We start from the raw sequence: 21,734 nt of genomic DNA on the forward strand, positions 1-21,734 counted from the left end.
CGTCACCTGCCACGTCAACTGGCCACGTCAATTGCCACAAGTTGTGGATTGTCCACTGGCCACGTGACCTGGCCACATCACCTGGCCACGTCACTTACCACAAGTTGTGGATTGTCCACTTGCCACGTCACCTGCTTCAAGTTGTGTATTGTCCACTTGCCATGTCATCTGCCATGTCACCTGGCCACGCCACCTGCCACAAGTTGTGGATTGTCCACTGGCCACGTCACCTGGCCACGTCACCTGCCACAAGTTGTGGATTGTCCACTTGCCATGTCACCTGGCCATGTCACCTGGCCACGTCACCTGCCACATCAATTTGCACGGGCATTCAAGCATATACACGACGTGTGTTGTGTTGCATGTGATGAAGGATTTCACTTTAAATTCGATACCGTTAGAAGTAGCAGTGAAGGACTCTACAGGGCCTCTTGCTCTGTCTGCTTCCTTGCATGGGAGACATTTTTTACATGGGAAGAAGGCCTCTTTATTCCACATGGATGGTGGTTTTCTTGGAGGGTCAAGGACTTTTTTGACAATTTTATCTCCAAAATTGGCCGCTTTCCTGTATATGAATCCTGGTTTCTTTGGGAGTACAGTATTTAAAACTTTATCTAGAAAGAGGATGTGCCAGTGGTTTTTAAAGATCATCTCAACCTCTTTATACTGACTGTGATAGCCTGATATAAAACTCCATTCATGAATATTTCTTTTAGCAGGTGCTCGAGTTGTAGATAGGCAGTCGGAACGTGGTATTAGTGCCAGTTCGTCTATGATCCGGACAAGTTTATTGTTGTCGTAGCCTTTTTCTACAAATTTCTCTTTTAAAAGATTGGCCTGTGATCTAAAATCTAGAACGTTACTGCAATTTCGTTTTACTCTCATCAATTGGCCCTTAGGAATGTTCCTTAACCACATTGGGTGGTGGCCGCTTAGCATTGGCAAATAGCTATTACAGTCAGTCGGTTTGAAATAGACATTAGTACCAAGCTTATTTCCTTCTCTAAAAATGTTAAGATCAAGAAAATGCACACTCTGCTGATTGTACTCACTGGTGAGTTGGATATTACATATATTTGTATTTAGATCTTTTAAAAAGGTTTCTAATGTTAAAAGTGGACCAGCCCAAATAAAAAATAAGTCATCAATATAACGACAATAAAATAAAAGTTCCTCACGCGGTGTGTTAAAAATGGTCTTGTCCTCCCATTCCGCCATAAAAAGGTTTGCTATACTGGGGGCAAATTTAGCCCCCATAGCAACGCCTTTATTCTGTAGATAAAAACAGTCGTTATACCAGAAGAAATTGTGACTAAGGCAAAAATCAAGGCAATTACGTAAAAAAACTTTGAGGCTATGTCTGATGTCGTCTCTTTTGGAAAGTGCCCAGTTTAATGCTAAAAGGGCATCATCATGCTGTATAATTGTATACAATGACGAAACATCAGCAGTGACCAAATACACGTCACTAAGTCCGGTTAGATCTATTCCTTCTAGCTGGATCAGTAGGTCTTTAGTGTCCCTCAAGTATGCCTTGGTGTTAGTAACGCTTTTTTGGAGGTAATGATCCAGAAATTCACCAACACGAGATGTAACCGAACCAATGCCGTTTACTATTGGTCTAGCAGGAGGGTACTAAATTATACATTGGTGGAAAATGTATTTTAAAAATGTCCTTCTCCTTTGATGGAATGTTTGTACCCAGATACTTAAGTGTTGTTCCCCATTTAAAACCAAAATTTGATTGAATAGTATTACGAGAAAGGGGTGTTTTTGCCACACTCATAGCTTCAGATTTAGTATGGTTTATTTTTAAATTAGATAGTAAACCATATTTCTCAAACTCTCCCATCAAATTAGGGAGAGAGATATGTGGATATGTCATGGAGAACAATAAATCGTCCGCATATGCCAAGATCTTGTGAGTTCCCTCCCCGATCTGAATTCCCCATATGTCAGGATTTTGGCGGATTCTATTCAACAGGGGTTCTAAAGCTACCGCCATGGATCTTAGGTTTGCAAACCAAGCTCTTCTTGGCCACCATGGTGCTATCAGAAGAATCTGGCCGGGAGACCTGCTGAGTTTTTGAAGAACTCGCGGAATAAGCGCCACCGGCGGGAAGGCATAGGCCAGCCCGAAGCGCCAGGTCTGGGATAGTGCATCCAGACCAGGCCCGGACTGGCCATAGGGCATACCGGGCATATGCCCGGTGGGCCGCGGCGGCCCGCGGGCCGGTAGCGGCCCGCGAATGGCCCTTGGCGGCCCGCGGGCCGATCGCGGCCCGCGAACGGCCCTCAGCGGCCCGCATGTCACTTCTACCCAGAGGTGTACCAAGGCCCTTGGGGCGGACTGAGCTGGGTTGCAAGAATGCATTTGCCCCCTGGGCTGCTCTAATGTCCTGCAAAAAGGCCACTGAGCTGGCCGAGTGCGCCACCTGCCACAAGTTGTGGATTGTCCACTGGCCACGTCACCTGCCATGTCACCTGGCCACAAGTTGTGGATTGTCCACTTGCCATGTCACCTGGTCACGTCACCTGCCACGTCACCTGGCCACATCACCTGCCACATCACCTGGCCACATCACCTGCCACAAGTTGTGGATTGTCCACTGGCCACGTCAACTGGCCACGTCACCTGCCACAAGTTGTGTATTGTCCACTTGCCACGTCACTTGCCACAAGTGGATTATGCACTTGCCAAATCACCTGGCCACGTCACCTGCCACAAGTTGTGGATTGTCCACTGGCCACGTCACCTGCCATGTTACTTGCCACAAGTTGTGGATTGTCCACTTGCCACGTCACCTGGCCACATCACCTGCCACGTCACCTGGCCATGTCACCTGCCACAAGTTGTGGATTGTCCACTGGCCACGTCACCTGCCACGTCAACTGGCCACGTCAATTGCCACAAGTTGTGGATTGTCCACTGGCCACGTGACCTGGCCACATCACCTGGCCACGTCACTTACCACAAGTTGTGGATTGTCCACTTGCCACGTCACCTGCTTCAAGTTGTGTATTGTCCACTTGCCATGTCATCTGCCATGTCACCTGGCCACGCCACCTGCCACAAGTTGTGGATTGTCCACTGGCCACGTCACCTGGCCACGTCACCTGCCACAAGTTGTGGATTGTCCACTTGCCATGTCACCTGGCCATGTCACCTGGCCACGTCACCTGCCACGTCACCTGCCACGTCACCTGGCCACGTCACCTGCCACAAGTTGTGGAATGTGCACTGGCCACGTCACCTGCCACGTCAACTGGCCACGTCACCTGCCACAAGTTGTGGATTGTCCACTTGCCACGTCACCTGCCTCAAGTTGTGTATTGTCCACTTGCCACGCCATCTGCCATGTCACCTGGCCACGCCACCTGCCACAAGTTGTGGATTGTCCACTGGCCACGTCACCTGCCACAAGTTGTGGATTGTCCACTTGCCATGTCACCTGGCCACGTCACCTGGCCACGTCACCTGCCACATCACCTGGCCACGTCACCTGCCACAAGTTGTGGAATGTCCACTGGCCACGTCACCTGCCACAAGTTGTGGATTGTCCACTTGCCACGTCACCTGCCTCAAGTTGTGTATTGTCCACTTGCCACGTCATCTGCCATGTCACCTGGCCACGCCACCTGCCACAAGTTGTGGATTGTCCACTGGCCACGTCACCTGGCCACGTCACCTGCCACAAGTTGTGGATTGTCCACTTGCCATGTCACCTGGCCACATCACCTGCCACGTCACCTGCCACATCACCTGGCCACGTCACCTGCCACGTCACCTGCCACAAGTTGTGGATTGTCCACTTGCCACGTCACCTAACCACGACACCTGCCACAAGTTGTGGATTGTCCACTTGTCACGTCACCTGCCACAAGTGGATTATCCACTTGCCAAATCACCTGGCCACGTCACCTGCCACAAGTTGTGGATTGTCCACAATGCAATGCAAGCAATTACATTTTTTAATGTTTTTTTATGGTTTTTCATAATTTGCCATCATTTTTGAGATTTCTAATGTAAAAAAATAGGTCACCTTTAAAAACGCCTATAAACGAAATCGCGGCAAAACGCCGGTACCGCGTTTTGCCGCGTTTAGCAGCGATTTGCCGCGATTTGCGTCTGAAACGCGAAAACTTTTGTGTCTGAACCCAAAATTTTGCTTCTGAAAAAACGAGCCTAAACCCAACTGTTTTAAAACGCAAAAATAAAAAAGAATGTGTGCATGGACACATAGGATAACATTAAATGTGTTCATTTGATGGGAACAGTGGCTGCATTTGATGGGACAAAGTGGCTGCATTTGATGGGGCACAGTGGCTGCATTTGATGGGACAAAGTGGCTGCATTTGATGGGACAAAGTGGCTGCATTTGATGGGACAAAGTGGCTGCATTTGATGGGGCACAGTGGCTGCATTTGATGGGACAAAGTGGCTGCATTTGATGGGGCACAGTGGCTGCATTTGATGGGACAAAGTGGCTGCATTTGATGGGACAAAGTGGCTGCATTTGATGGGGCACAGTGGCTGCATATAATGGGGCACCGTGGCTGCATTTGATGGGGCACAGTGGCTGCATTTGATGGGGCACAGTGGCTGCATATAATGGGGCACAGTGGCTGCATTTGATGTTTTTGTTCAGTTTGATTGCTTCCCCCCAAAAAAATGTTGAGCACCAGTGTGAGCCAAAAGGCTTGCACTCACAGATACTCCACTGAAAAGTTATCAATTCTCATGTCACTTTTCAGAGGCATTTGACAGACAGTAAGGAGGTGATGCCTAATTTCCTCCCTGCCTGTTTTAACCTCAGCCAGTCCCTCCAGATATTTCACTTTGTACTCCACCTTATTTTCATTACTCTTTATAGGTATTAGATGTTCTCTCACCTTATTCTTTGCACATCTAATACATAATGAGAGTTCTGGAAATAAGATGGAGTTCAAAGTGAATTTCTAAACCTAAGTTGAGAACCCCTTTCAGAAGATTTGAGGATATTATTAAACTCAGAGACTGGTGGACTTAGGCCATCATAAATAGATTGAAAATCTGCCAGTTCAGCAGAAATTTCAATCTATCAATGTGCAGACTGGTTATACAGACTCCGATCTATCAACTGACTTCAGTACAACAATGGGAAATGTCGAACGATTTCTCTCTGTTCCAGCAATGTGGAGTGATTTCTCTCTGTGCCACAAATGTGGAGCAGTCTCTCTCTCTGTGCGGGCATTCCATCATTAACCCCCGCCGCGTGCCCCCCCCCCCCCCCCGGGCTGCTCAGTCTAAAATGCCCAGGCCTATTTTTTGTCCCAGTCCGGGCCTGATCCAGACCCTCCGACTGTAGTTCTTGGGAAATCGAGAAATACCTTTCTACCTTCCTGTTTTGTCGGTTGGCAAACAAGTCTATTTCCGGATTTCCAAAGTACTGAACCAGGGTTTGAAAGACCTCTGGGTTCAGTTCCCATTCCTCCTGCCTCAACTGCTGATGGCTTCAGGTTTTGGTGAATCGTCCACCACTCCAGGGAAGTCAGGACCTGAGGGGTGAGCAGTATTTCCTGATCCAGGGACTCTCTCTTTCTGTCCCACGAAGACAGGAAGAAGAAATGCAGTATCCTGGCATGAAACTGAGCCCAGACTACTGCAGGAATGCTTGCTGACATAAGGCCTAAGACTCTCAGAACATTTCTTCTGGAGAGTCTGGGGTTCTTTATCAGGTCCCCTGCTGCTGAGGCTAGTTTTAACACTTTGTCTTCTGGCAAGAAGAGCCTCTGCTGCCTGGTGTCCACTATATATCCCAGAAAGGTCTTGACCTGTTCTGGTTTGAGGGAGGATTTTTATTTGTTGACTATCCACCCTAGACTCTCCAGGACTGCTATTGCCTTGTTGGAATCCAATGTGACTTGGATGGCTGACTTCCCTGAAATCAGTAAGTCGTCCAGATAGGGTATAAGGGATATACCCTGGAGGTGCAAAAATGCCATTGCTTCCGCTAGGATTTTTGTAAATATCCTTGGGCTGGAGGTTAGCCCAAATGGTAGTGCCCTGAACTGCCAGTGGAGGATTTCTCCTTCCACCACGACCGCAAACCTCAGGTACACCTGGCGATCCATATGTGATTGTCACCGGCGCAAAAAACAGGTTATATTATATTGACCTGCTGCGGTACTGTGTAAACCTCCAAAAAGGTTTATGAGTGAAAGCAGAAGAATGTGGTTACTGCGCTGGTCTAAATACGCAATGACACAAAATGGTAAATTAAATCTAATACAATAAAGTGCTGAATCCAGTGCAGTGATATGCGTGATAAAACACAATAAATAACTATACAAATAAATAAATAAGTAAATAAATTGCAATATCCAGCTGTTACAAGCGTGTACTATTGCGTAGTGCTAAGTGCAACTACTGTGCCACCAAACAAGATTTAAATAAGTAAATAATTAAACAATAAAAAATCTCACAAGCATGTGACTAAATAAATATCAAAATTTCATTCTGTTAAACATATGAGATAAATACGTGATACTGTGTGCAACTAGTTTACCAACAAACAGATCTGAATTAATATAAATATAAATATGGATATAAAGTGCAAAGTCATAACATATGTGCAAAAAGCTTTTTAAAGTTCATGTGCCTGCATAACACAACTCCAAGATTGCCTGGAAAACCAGCAACTTGTCAGTTTGGAATCCAGTAAAGGGAAAAAGTTTCTATGTGGTAATTTGTCCTGGAGTTATATCTCATACATCTAGGGTGCAGCTATCTCTTCCACCCGACGGAAACAAGTGCTACCACCACCAACTGCTGAAATACACACTCACCAGACCCCAGCTGATAATAATCCCAAAGCCTTATTCCGTTATGATCGATCGTGTCCTCTTTTCCTCTCTCACAAGATTTTCCTTTGTGCCTCAAAAAACAGGGGGCTCATCATAGTATAGTATGTTTTAAAAAGGTTTATTTCTTTAAAAATATTTAAAATCAAACTACTCACAAAGGAGGTGCTTTAACCAGCACCTGGTGTATTTGGCAGTATCGGGTTTGGACAGCCGCTCACCAGCTTGTCTTTGGGTTGCGCGCCCGGCTCCTGCTACACTTATGGTTCCGCTGGTCAGATGTACCCCCTCTGTGCGTTGTCCACCTGGCTTCTACGCGTTTCGCAAGTCTGCGTCATCAGGAAAGCTGGTGGATATTGATAGTGCAACTGTATTTATACTCTCAACTATTAATTGAATGAAATGGCGAAACCGGAAGTAGTTCCACCGCCATCTTGGCTAAACCGGAAGTGTCCCGGCCGCCATCTTTACTACTGTATGCTCTCAGGTATACTCTGAGCTGTCAATTGGGTGGAATGGCGAAACCGGAAGTAGTTCCACCGCCATCTTAGCTGTACCGGAAGTGCCCCAGCGGCCATCTTTACTGCTGTATGCTGGCCAGTACTGTATACAGATCATTGGGAGGATGTTTCTACTGGGTGGCTGCTATGTGTTATTGTGCAGCAAAGCCCACTCTAGCACACCGCTGCCGCCGTTACCTCCCCTTTGTTAATCTACCTCCCCTCTCTATTTTGATCTGGGAGTTACTGAGTCGAAACCGGATGTGCCCGTTACGCCATTTTAGTTTCTGGCATATACTACATATGTTATATGATTCCTAGTACCCTCACTATTTCTACCGGAAGTACCCGGTCGGCCATATTGGGTACTGGATTCCGCCCTGACTTGCTATGTGCGTCTGTGCCCGATGCTGCCATAGACACGTTACAGAGACACATCGACATTTATCGTATAGTTCTTATTACTATTGCCCTTAAGTGTCAAAAAAAACCTTAATATTGGGGAATACTTAAAAACAGTAGAGCAATCTCCATATGACAAATGGGTGGTTGCATCTACAGGTGGTTCTCAAAAAATTTGCATATTGTGATAAAGTTCATTATTTTCTGTAATGTACTGATAAACATTAGACTTTCATATATTTTAGATTCATTACACACAACTGAAGTAGTTCAAGCCTTTTTATTGTTTTAATATTGATGATTTTGGCATAAAGCTCATGAAAACCCAAAATTCCTATCTAAAAAAATTAGCATATCATGAAAAGGTTCTCTAAACGAGCTCTTAACCTAATCATCTGAATCAACTAATTAACTCTAAACACCTGCAAAAGATTCCTGAGGCTTTTAAAAACTCCCAGCCTGGTTCATTACTCCAAACCGCAATCATGGGTAAGACTGCCGACCTGACTGCTGTCCAGAAGGCCATCATTGACACCCTCAAGCAAGAGGGTAAGACACAGAAAGAAATTTCTGAACGAATAGGCTGTTCCCAGAGTGCTGTATCAAGGCACCTCAGTGGGAAGTCTGTGGGAAGGAAAAAGTGTGGCAGAAAACGCTGCACAACGAAAAGAGGTAACCGGACCCTGAGGAAGATTGTGGAGAAGGACCGATTCCAGACCTTGGGGGACCTGTGGAAGCAGTGGACTGAGTCTGGAGTAGAAACATCCAGAGCCACCGTGTACATGCGTGTGCAGGAAATGGGCTACAGGTGCCGCATTCCCCAGGTCAAGCCACCTTTGAACCAGAAACAGCGGCAGAAACGCCTGACCTGGGCTACAGAGAAGCAACACTGGACTGTTGCTCAGTGGTCCAAAGTACTTCTTTTGGATGAAAGCTAATTTTGCATGTCATTCGGTAATCAAGGTGCCAGAGTCTGGAGGAAGACTGGGGAGAGGGAAATGCCAAAATGCCTGAAGTCCAGTGTCAAGTACCCACAGTCAGTGATGGTCTGGGGTGCCATGTCAGCTGCTGGTGTTGGTCCACTGTGTTTTATCAAGGGCAGGGTGAATGCAGCTAGCTATCAGGAGATTTTGGAGCACTTCATGCTTCCATCTGCTGAAAAGCTTTATGGAGATGAAGATTTCATTTTTCAGCACGACCTGGCACCTGCTCACAGTGCCAAAACCACTGGTAAATGGTTTACTGACCATGGTATTACTGTGCTCAATTGGCCTGCCAACTCTCCTGACCTGAACCCCATAGAGAATCTGTGGGATATTGGGAAGAGAAAGTTGAGAGACGCAAGACCCAACACTCTGGATGAGCTTAAGGCCGCTACCGAAGCATCCTGGGCCTCCATAACACCTCAGCAGTGCCACAGGCTGATTGCCTCCATGCCACGCCGCATTGAAGCAGTCATTTCTGCAAAAGGATTCCCAACCAAGTATTGAGTGCATAACTGAACATAATTATTTGAAGGTTGACTTTTTTTTTATTAAAAACACTTTTCTTTTATTAGTCGGATGATATATGCAAATTTTTTGAGATAGGAATTTTGGGCCAGATCCTCAAAAGAGATACGCAGACTTAACTGCTGTTCAGTCTGTGTCTAACTTTGGAAACGATCCTCAAAAGGCTTTTTCCAAAGTTAGGCAGAAGATCAGGCATGTGTAATTGAATTACACTGCCGAATCTTAGGATGCAGTACCGCATCCGCCGCTGGGGGCATTTCGAGTCGAAATGCCGTTTCTAGTATGCAAATTAGCACTTAAGGCGATCCACAAAGCTTTCCAGCTTCGTTTTTTCGCCGTAAGTGTTATTTTGCAAGTGTAAAACTAGGGCTGATGTTACAAAGTGTAAACTAGTCACACCATGTAAAAGCCCATTCCAGCGACGGCATTTGGTATGCATTCCCGAGGGAGAACTCCACGGCAATTTGTAAAAACAAAACCGGCATGGGTTCCCCCCCAGGAGCATACCAGGCCCTTAGGTCTGGTATGGGTTGTAAGGGGACCCCCCTACGCCGAAAAATCGACGTAGGGGGTCCCCCTACAATCCATACCAGACCCGTATCCAAAGCACGCTACCCGGCCGGTCAGGAAGGGAGTGGGGACGAGCGAGCGCCCCCCCCCCCCTCCTGAGCCGTGCCAGGCCGCATGCCCTCAACATGGGGGGGTTGGGTGCTCTGGGGCAGGGGGGCGCACTGCGGGCCCCCCCACCTCAGAGCACCCTGTCCCCATGTTGATGAGGACAGGACCTCTTCCCGACAACCCTTAGTAACAGGCAGCCGGTGCGGTCTTCTGTGACGTCAGGGTCTTCTGTTCTTCTCCCCTCTTCCGATGTTGCCTCGTCGCTTCTTGTCGCTGTAATGATGGAAGCGCGCCTTGCATCCCATTTATATAGGCATCACCGTCCCATCATGCTCCGGCAGGTACCCACGTGGTGGGTGCACGTGGGTAGGCACCCACCATGTGGGTACCTACCGGAGCATGATGGGACGGTGATGCCTATATAAATGGGATGCAAGGCGCGCTTCCATCATTACAGTGACAAGAGGCGACGAGGCAACATCGGAAGAAGGGAAGAGAAGACCCTGACGTCACATAAGACTGCGCCGGCTGCCTGTTAGAAATTGAGCTAACACACAAAGATAGCAGGCAGCCAGCGCTGAAGAAGAAGGCACCGGACATCTGGAGAAGAACCGGGGTTCGCCGAGTCAACAGCGGAAGAGGGGAGAAGATGGAAGAAGCCCCCCGGAGTCCGGAGAAGCCCCCCCCGGAGAGCGGAAGAAGAAACCCCCCCCGGAGAGCGGAGAAGACCCCCGGAGAGCGGAAGAAGAAGCCCCCCCTGATAATAGAGCTAATAAAGAAGACAGGGGGGGCATCCGGAGCAGAATAATAAATTATTTTAAAAAGCCTTGTGTTGTGTGTTTACTAACTTTAACTTTTTGCCTACAGGTGAATGGATAGGGGTACGATGTACCCCATATCCATTCACTTAGGGTGGGGGGCCGGTATCTGGGGGCCCCCTTATTTGAGGGAACTCCCAGATTCCGATAAGCCCCCGCCCGCAGACCCCGACAACCAATGGCAAGGGTTGTCGGGAAGAGGTCCTGTCCTCATCAACATGGGGACAGGGTGCTCTGAGGTGGGGGGGCCCGCAGTGCGCCCCCCTGCCCCAGAGCACCCAACCCCCCCATGTTGAGGGCATGCGGCCTGGCACGGCTCAGGAGGGGGGGGGGGCGCTCGCTCGTCCCCACTCCCTTCCTGACCGGCCGGGTAGCGTGCTTTGGATACGGGTCTGGTATGGATTGTAGGGGGACCCCCTACGTCGATTTTTCGGCGTAGGGGGGTCCCCTTACAACCCATACCAGACCTAAGGGCCTGGTATGCTCCTGGGGGGTGAACCCATGCCGTTTTTTTCTTTGAAAATTGGCATGGAGTTCTCCCTCAGGAATGCATGCCGAGCGACGATGTCATTTTTTTTTTTTTTTTCCCGACGCAACTTTTTTAAGCCGTCGCGATCCTCAAAACTCGGCGTAACGTAACTTCGCGCATGCGCAATACGGCCGGCGCGGGAGCGCGCCTCATTTAAATGGGACTCGCCCCATTTGAATAGGAACGCCTTGCGCCGGCGGAATTTTAGTTACACAGCCTGAAATTTCTAGATAAGTGCTTTGTGGATCGGGCACTTAGGTAGAAACTTTAAGGCAGTGTAACTTAAATGGGATTTTTTAAATTATGCCAGGTTTTTGTGGATCTGGCCCTTTGGGTTTTCATGAGCTGTATGCCAAAATCATCAATATTAAACTATTGAACTACTTCAGTTGTGTGTGTAATGAATCTAAAATATATGAAAGTCTAATGTTTATCAGTACATTACAGAAAATAATGAACTTTATCACAATATGCTAATTTTTTGAGAACCACCTGTATAATGTTATTACTACATTTTGTCATCAAAAGTACATAAAATTATTTGAATACAAGAATAAAAATAAATTTGGAAGCTGGGAATGACTAGAATGAGTGTGGATGCATACCCAAATTCTATGCGAGTATGAATGCATGCTCAAATTGTATATGAGCCATGTGTCAATAATCCTCCAGAAAACAATTAACATCTAGTTCTACATTCATTCCCTTAGGTCTGAGTGTCTCCATTTTATAAATCCATTCTGTTTCGTTACGTGAAACCTCCCTTCTCATATTTAAATTTCTCCAGTTCTGTTCTATTTTGTCAATAGCATAAATTTTCAGTTTACTGGGATCTTTGTTATGTTTTTGTTTAAAATGCAACGAAACACTGTGGTGTATGAACCCCTTTTTTATATTCCTAATGTGCTCCCCCATGCGCACTGACAGCTTCCTAGTGGTTCTACCCACATACTGCAGCCCGCACTCGCACTCCAGCACATAGGTGACATGCGTGCTACTGCATGTAATGAGTTTCTCTATTTTGAATTCATTTTTGTTAGTGTGGGATTTGAAATGGCTGACCTTCCTAGGCCCTTTTGTTATGCAACATGGTTTGCACTTCCCGCATCTAAAAAAACCCTTCTGATCGAAGAAGGTGGTAATTTTCTTGGGAGGGTCCGGTACATTTTTTACTAAGGTGTCTCCGAGTCTTCTGGCTCTCCTGTATATGAATTTTGGCTTGGCAGGTAGAATTCTATTGAGTGCAAAGTGTAAAGGAGTGATACTGCGCTGGTCTGAAATATGTGGAATTAACTGATCTAAATTATACCACAAATAATAATGAAATAAATAACTAGTGATTGCTGCTGCAGCCAAAAAATGTTAGATATACATCAAAAGCAATATAAATGGAAATAAGCTGCGCTGCGCTATTGATATGATTTAAATATGTGATCTATACCAAACATGGATAATAAATACATAAATGAACAACCATAAAAAAGTGATTATAAGTTCAGGTGAACTTAAATAAAGTGACATGTGCACACAAGTATCTCAGTGCAATCCACGTGTATAAAGTCCCAAAGGAAAATTCAAAAATTTCCAATCTCCGTGCAGATTTCAAATGCCAGAATAGAAAGTGCTGAAAGAATCTCGGGAAATTGTGTCCAAGTAGCAGGATAGATAAAGCCACCACCTCCTATCTATGTCCTGCTTACCAGATGGAATGGATCCCTAATGAAAGAGATCAAATACGCATGTGGCTCCACAGCCCTGATGGTACTCAATCTATCCAGCAAGTAAAGGGTCTTCACTTCTCAGTTCACAATATAGCTCTCCTCTACGTTCACAATACAGCTCTCCTCTGCTGCCAATTTCAGCAAAGTTTCTTCTCTATTCCCCCAATTCACTTCTCACCTGGAAGTGTTACCTGGTGAGAAGTTTTTTGAAAACCTCTGTGGTGGTTGGAGCTAATTTTAGGGTTAAAAGTTGATTTATTTTTTAAAAGGCTGTGCGTGTATTCTGGAGTCTCTGTTTCTTTTAGGTTTTCACCTTTGCTTCCAAAGTATTTTTTTAGATTTAGTTTCCTTATACATTTTTGCAAATCTATAAATGTTTCAAATCCGTTGAAAGCTTTACTGGGCGCAAATTTAATTCCTTTATCTAGGACCAGTAACTCTTCCTGTGAAAATACAATATCGGTTAAATTAAAAATGCCTTTGCCTAGTTTAACCTTTTTCTTTTTGCTTCCCCCTCTGCACCCTCTATTTCTTGGGGGTTGTGGTTCCATCCTCCCCTGCTGGTTTGAAAAACCGGCATTGGTGGTCTGAATGACTCCCCCCAGTCCCTCCATTCCCCCTGCCACTGGGGGGTCCATAGTTTTGGCCATCATAACCCCTACCCCTCCCCCTCGGTCCTCCTCTCCAGGGTCTTGAGTATTGGCCGTTGTAGGGTTGGTAGGGATATTGGTGGGGTGGTGGTCCTCCCTGTTGTGGTGGTCCTCCCTGTTGTCCCCCCTGTGTAGATTTATTTGGGGTGGGTCTATTGGAGCTGTTTTTGTCGGGTGTGTCCGATTTCTTTTTTGTACTGGTTGAGGCAACAGTTCCCTGTGTATTTCCTACTGCTTGTGACTCAGCTGTTTCCGGTTCATCATTAAGCGAGGTGTTAGTTGAGCTAGGTGTGCTGTCATTCTCTTGCCAGCTATATATTTTTCCAGCTAAGTAATCTTTTTTATCCCGCTGGTATTTTTTTCCTCCATGTTGTCACTTTAGGTACTGGCCTTTAAAATAGTAACTTACTACTGCTGGTCGCAGCCTCCACCATATGTAAGCTGGGGGATAGGTAGCAGGTACAAAAGCTCCCTGGGATGAGCAGGCACAGATACCACGTCCAAAACATAAGTGACAAACAGTGGGGTGTTTATTGGTGCTATATACAAAGTCTTATTTACAGGTGCTGTACAGTGTGCCGAAAAACAGAACAAAAATAGTAAACAAAAAACCTAGCCGTGTCCCGGCTCTAACTATACAATATTACAAGCCCTCACTACCAGGCTGAACAAGCCTACAGCTTGTCAGCTTCCACATAATACTGCTTAACAGTTCCACCAACCTTCTTGCTCTCACAGATAAGCATTATCAGTGTTTCCCAGGCAGAGCAAAGGCTGTCTGCTCATGTGAGCTTAAATTGGCCTGTACTGGATCAGAGACAGTGGCGTCACTAGGGTTGGTGTCACCTGGTGCGGTAAAATATGGTGTCACCCCCCCCCCCCCCTCCCCCAATAACATTTTTCAAATATTTTTTATCCTACTGTTTGCTCTCTGTTCTCCTTTCTTCCCCTTTTCTCTCTCTCTCTATCCATCTTTCTTGTTCGTTCTATCCCTTCTTCTTTCTCTCCATTTTTCTTTGTCCCCTCCCCCACCTCTCTTTCTCCAGAACCGGAATTCACATCTCAGGGGCCTATAGGCCAGGGGCGTACCTAGAGCATTTGGCACCCAGGGCGGATCCAATATCTGGCACCCCCCCACGTTAAAATGTAAAAACACCCCACTGTGCCCCCTGCATACCTCTGCATCCTTCAATATCTTTTTGTTACTACTGTGTACCCCTCTCCACAACTGCACCTCTGGACCCCTTTACATTGCACAGCACCCTGCATCAATGGACCCCTTTACATTACACAGCCCCCTGCATCACTGGACCCCTTTAAAATTACACAGTACCCTGCATCACTGCACCCCTTTACATTACACAGCACCCTGCATCACTGGACCCCTTTAAAATTACACAGTACCCTGCATCACTGGACCCCTTTAAAATTACACAGCACCCTGTATCACTGGACCCCTTTACATCTCATAGCCCCCTGCACCTCTGGACCCTTTTACATTACACAGCCCCCTGCACCACTGGACCCCTTTACATCACATAGCCCCCTGCACCTATGGACCCCTTTACATTACACAGCACCCTGCATCACTGGACCCCTTTACACTACACAGCACCCTGCATCACTGCACCCCTTTTACATTACACAGCCGCCTGCACCTCTGCACCCCTTTACATCACATAGCCCCCTGCACCTCTGGACCCTTTTACACTACACAGCCCTCTGCACCCCTTTACATTACACAGCACCCTGCATCACTGCACCCCTTTTACATTACACAGCCACCTGCACCTCTGGACCCCTGCATGTTACACAGACCCCCCTTCAGTGCAGACACCCCCTCAGTGCAAACACCCCCCCACAGTGCAACCCCCCCTCAGTGCAAACACCCCCCCTTAGTGCAAACCCCCCTTAGTGAAAACCCCCTCAGTGCAAACACCCCCTTAGTACATCCCCCCTTCAGTGAAATCCCCCAGGTGCAAACACCCCCCCTCCCCATTCAGTACCTCAGATCATCGCATGCAGTGCCACAGCACATGGACAGAAGGTCCCCTTGGCCTCTCCCCCTCTGTACACACAAACAGAGAGGACTGGGCTGTGCCTGTGTGCCGACTGTCGACCACCGCTAACAGCCCGTGGCTGTGAGAGGAGGGGATGGATGGTACTGCGGTGTCACCCCGCAACCCCCCCTCCTCTTGTACCGCAGCGCTCGGCACTCCGATTCCGCGGCGCTCATGGCCCCCCCCCCACATGTCAGCTAAAAAAATATATATATATATATATATTTTTTTTATTTTTTTTAAATGGTTTAAATGGATGGTGTCACCCCTCTAGCGGGTGTCACCCAGGGCGGCCCGCACCCCCTAGCAACGCCTCTGATCAGAGATCAGAGATCCCTGAACGTGTAAGAGAGGAGCCTGGTAGAGGTGTAAACCCCGAACAGGACTTTCCCAGGCTCTCTCTGGGACGCTCTGCTACACTGTCCATGGACGAAAGAGAAATTGGCTTTTGAAATTATGTGTTCTTACCCTACCTTCACATCTCCCTTTCCTATACTGTAATTTACCGAAAATGTGATTTCTGTTTCCTAAATTATTCCATGCTTCCACATCTGCAATTAGCATTTTGTTGTTTAAAATTAGTAGGTCCAGTAGAATATTCTTTCTTGTTGGGACTTTCACCCCTTGACTCATTAAATTGTCCTGCGTCACGTTTAGGAAATGACGAGCCTTAATTGACTGTGCAGACCATTCTGCCCAGTCAGTATCAGGACATTGCTCTGTCTCACTCATTTCTAACTGTGAAAAGAGATGGGTCTCCTCCTCATCCTTAAGGTTAGGGGGCCTATAGCAAACATCTACAATACATTTTTTTTAATTCATTATTTATAGTGACACAGATAGGTGAGTTCCAAAATAATGAGAAAGCTGCCATCAGGGGGGTACAGGCAGTACACCTGTAGGGGGCCCGGAGGCCCACAGGGCCCCAGATGTCAACCCCTCTTTTATTTTTATTTTTTATAAAAAAAATATATATATTTTAATTTTTTTTTTTTAAAGGGCCAATTTTTTTTTTTTTTTGTTTAGGGGTCCGGAGGTTATTATTATTATTATTATTATTATTATTATTATTATTAAAAGGGTCCAGAGGTCCCCAGGGTTCCGGATGGCAACCCCCTTTTTTTTAATAAAAAAAAAAAAAAAATGTTATATTATTTTATTTCTTTTTTTTCTTTTTAGTTCTTTTTATATATATATTATATATATTTTTTTATTAAAGGGCTCAGAGGTCCCCAGGGCCCCATGTGGCAAACTCCCTTTTTTATAAATGTTTATTTTAATAATTTGTATATATATATATATAGCCAGATTCAGAAAGACTTACGACGGCGTATCAGTAGATACCCCGTCGCCGATTCACGAACGTACTTGCGCCCGATACGCTGTTTACGTAAGGCGTTTTTCCGGCATAAAGATAAACCACCAAAAATATGGCGCAGCCCATGCAAGGTATGGACGACGGAACAGTCGTCGTATTTTACATCGTTTGCGTAAGCGTACGTGAATGGGGCTGGGCGTAGGTGATGTTCACGTCGAAAAGCATGCGCCGTACAAACGGCCCTCATTTACATGGGGTCACGGGTAATTTACATGGAGCACGCTCCCTACCTGCCTATTTTGAATTAGGCGGGGTTACGCCAGGCCATTTGCGCTACGCCGACGTAACTTAGGAGGCAAGTGCTTTGTGAATACAGTACTTGCCTCACTATGTTACGTTGCCGTAGTGCAAATGGGATGCACTATGCTGGCATAAAGATACGCGCCTCTACGTGAATCTGGCCAATAGGGCCCAGAGGTCCCCAGGGCCCCAGATGGCAACCCCCCTTTTAAAAAAAAAATATATATATATATATATATATATATTTTATATATTTTTTTTCTTTCTTTTTTTTTTCTTTTTATTAAAGGGCCCAGAGGTCCCCAAGGCCCCGTATGGCTACCCCCCTTTTTTTATCTATATTTTTCTTTATTCCTTTTTTTTTGTAAAGGCCCCCCCCCACTTCTCAATTTGCGGCAGCCCCCCCCCCCCCTGCCACTCAAATTCAGGCAGCAGCAGCCCCCATGCCTGAAGCTGTGTAAGGGGCCCCATAATTCCTGATGGCGGCCCTGGCCATGGCTGCCATACCCTAGATAAGCCACTGATTTCAGGTACTGATATCAGCTTAAAAGCAGTCTGCAGAAGCCTCAGCATTGCACCCATGATACAGTAACCATGATTGAAATGCTTTCCAGGCTAAAATGGTTTAATTTCATCAATGCATATTTTTTCATAACATTAGTTGAATTAGATTTAATACAAAGATGAACTTATCCTTTACCACATTTCACAAACTCTCAAGACCAATTTGCTTGTCTTTATTATTTAAAAAAATACCCTTCGACTTTGTGAAATTTTCAATGCGCAGGATACATATTTTGCATGCGTTTAATTAGTATTATCACTTGATGCGATTGGTATTACCTCCAAAACTTGTCACCAGCGAAAAGGTATGTTTTCTTGTTTCTGCCCCAGTTAAATGCAGCATCCACCCGTTTGAGATCTGGTGGCAATCCAAGGTTAGTTAACTTCTTTGGGTATCCTCTTTCCAGGGCGCTTGTAGAATAAATCCAATATTCATCACCTGTTAATGAGAAATTCATGGATTTTAAAAGCACATTGTGTATATCTAAATATGCATCTGCATAAATCAGCAAGATTTTTAAGAGGACATTCAATATGCTAATGAAACTACAGGATACATTCTCTACTGTACAATATGGAGAGGACACATATAATAGAGATGGAAGAGCTGCTTGCCCCGGAATTACATATTATGGAAAGGTTCCCCAGTGGGGCTTTTAGGCAGCGATGTCAGAAAAGTAGGATAATTGTTGCTATATAAAAATAGTATTAATTTGTGAAAATCTCGGATGTCACAATGAATAAAAATGCAATATATAAAAGGCAGGTACAATAGTAAAATATCACATTTCATGATGCAGTAGACATAGACCGTTTTACATATCATTATATTCCATGTTATTATACAATGTTGAGCCCCGATGCTTTTCGACCTGTTATCGGTTTCTTCAGGGGGATAATTGTTTCTAAAAAAATATTACATGAAGTTCAAAATTAAGAAAGGAAAACATGTCATCATACATCACATTGAATCTACCATAGTGATATATTTACCGCTAAAACAAGGAATCAAAGATATATAGAGCCGCTGGATAATCCGGAGGGACTTGAGGCTACCCCCACCTTCCCAAGAGTGAAGAGCCCACCCAAGAGGGCCTAAAGGTGGGTGCCGCACTCGAAGAAGAACCTAGACCAATGGTGTCTGTCTCATAAAAACCCTCCCCCAGCATGCACAGCAAGAAGAACCCCTCCTGATAGGCTGCTGGGGAAAAGCACCCAAACCTTGACTCCACTGCTGCCACCTATCGTCCTGGGGTGGGACCAGCACCCCAGAAACAATAGAATAAGCCCACAGCCAAGCTGAGACAGAGATCCAATTTGAACAGATTAACTGGTTTAGAGCTAATTAACTCTCTGATCCCCCTCTAAATTTACGAAGCACCGGTACTTGGAAGTAACCAGGCGCTACACAAACATATAGCCATATTTGTTTCTTTTTTTTTTATCATTCAAGTTTAATCTTATTTTCAAAATATAGACGTACATTCGATATTATAAAACAAAAATTCATTACATTGCATTACACAATGACATATTCAGTATTATATTCTCTTTAACAATACCGTGGTCCAAATCAAAGAATTATTCAATAGTCAGATATAAAGAACACAACAAAAAATCACATGTTTTTGTAAACCAACCCAACTGAAGTCGAGTAAATACCCGTACATTCCCACCCTTAATCATCCCCTAAGTTTTGTTTAAACTATTGTAACTAGTATTATGAATCACACTAGAAGTTATAATATTCGACTCCATAAATATGATGAATTCGTAAATAACCTCCCTACATTCCCTACACCATATCTGGGTCGAGTCGTTTCAAGGGAAGCATAGCGCCTTCTCCATCTATTCTTCCCCCCAATTCCATAACAATTTCCTGTGGTGAATTAGAAGGGATAAAATGAAGAAATAAAGAATGGGAAAATAAATAAATACTATGGTATACTTATACTTTCGATCCAGGGAAAGAATATTTTCATAACATAAAAAATTATCAAACAATTAATGTAAAAATGTATTTGAGGAATCGACTACACCTTTAATATCCTCTCCTCAGGTTCCAGGAGATAAAAAAATACTGCCATCAGAAATGCCAGTATACCTAAATTGACTAAAGAACGCATCCATATAGATAAAATAAAATTGTATATGAAAAAAAAAAAGAACCAAACCATAAATAAAACATGTAAAGAGGGTTCCTTGTGTTATTTATATAATACAAAAAAAAATCAAAGAAATTAAACCAAAAGAAAAAGAGAAAGGAAAAGGCGGTGAGGACGAAAAAGTAAAGAGAAAGAAGGGTAGACAGCCTACCTGCCAAAGTATACAGCAATAAGTAGCAAATTGCTTTTCAAAATTCACATGGTATTTAAGATACCCAAGTACTTCAACCACGGTTCCCAAATCTCAGTAAATTGATTATCAGAATCTAATAGAAAGCCTATCCTCTTCTCTTGTTCCATTATCCAAGTGACTTTCCTTTTCATATATAATATTGAAACTGTTGGTTTTTTCCAAGCAGCTGCTATAGAAATCCTGGCTCCTATCAAAATAAATAATATTAGTCTTCTGGTAGACTTATGAGCATGTGGTATAAGTTCATTCAGTAAAGCAATCGCCGGAGACTGATGTATATTACAACCAGTTATACATCTTATAATATGAAATACTGTATTCCAGAATCTATGTATCTTTGGGCATTCCCACTATATATGATTTAAAGAACCAACCCCCTGACATCCTCTAAAGCATAGAGGAGACAAAGAAGGATAAAAAGTGGCTAGTCTAATCTCCTTGAATGTATACATCTGAGGCCCCATACACACCATAGAATCTATCCGCAGATAAATCCCATCAAATGGGTTTCTGCGGATAGATCCTATGGTGTGTACACTCCGTCGGATATTTATCTGCAGATAAATCTCCCCTGGGATGGATTTCCAGCAGATGGATATTTGCTGACATGCTCAACAAATCCATCTGCTGGAATCCATTCCAACGGATGGATCCGCTCGTCTGTACAGACTTACCGGATCCATCCGCCCAAAGGGATTCCCCGCACGCGTCGTAATGATTTGACGCATTCGTGGAATTCCTTATATGACAGCGTCGCGCCCGTCACCGCGTCATAATAGCGGTGACGGCGCGACACGTCATCGGCAGAGGATTTCAGCGCGGATTTCAATGCGATGGTGTGTACACGCCATCGCATAGAAATCTTCTGAAACCCTCGAGAGGATTTATCCGCGGATACGGTCCGCTGGACCGTATCTGCGGATAAATCCTCTCGTGTGTATGGGGCCTGAGAGTTGAGCTAATCTAGCAGCTTTGTAATACCACAATAAGTTCGGAAGACCAAATCCACCCTGTTGAGGTAGATTAAAAAGAGAGCACAAAGAAACACGTGGGTTCTTTTTATTCCAAACAAATCTGGTAAGTTTACTCTGAAAGGTTTTCAAATGGTTCATCTTTATTGGTATCGGGATCGAACGGAATAGATATAAAATCCTGGGCAAGAGAGTCATTTTAGTGGAACTTAGTGGAACTTATCCTTCCCATCCAACCTATATTATGTGAGCCCCACTCTTCTAGATCAGATTCAAGTTTCTTATATATGGGAGGGTAGTTGGCCTGATATAGGTCTTCAAATTTCGAGGTCAGATTAATACCTAAATATTTAATGGACGTTGTATTCCAACAAAAAGTATAATTTTTTCGAATGAGGGAAACCATAGACTTAGAGAGTGACACATTAAGGGCCCTGGATTTAGTAATATTGACTTTAACCCTTTCATGCCTATGCCTATGTATGACATTTGGTGTTTACAAGTTAAAATCCATATTTTTGGCTAGAAAATTACTTAGAACCCCCAAACATTATATATATATTTTTAGCAG

At 44.9% G+C, this 21,734-nt stretch overlaps 1 protein-coding gene across 1 annotated transcript in view; it reads right to left on the reverse strand.

Annotated features, from left to right (window-relative positions):
* Positions 1–21,734, reverse strand: part of MMP2 (matrix metallopeptidase 2) — an 876,267-nt gene that overhangs the window by 131,980 nt on the left and 722,553 nt on the right. The window contains exon 11 of the mRNA XM_040328746.1: positions 18,114–18,273. Coding sequence (XP_040184680.1) covers positions 18,114–18,273 — 160 coding nt within the window. The remainder of the gene's footprint in view (positions 1–18,113; positions 18,274–21,734) is intronic.

The sequence above is a fragment of the Rana temporaria genome, chromosome 11, assembly GCF_905171775.1.
Source record: "Rana temporaria chromosome 11, aRanTem1.1, whole genome shotgun sequence".
Taxonomy (NCBI): Eukaryota; Metazoa; Chordata; class Amphibia; order Anura; family Ranidae; genus Rana; species Rana temporaria.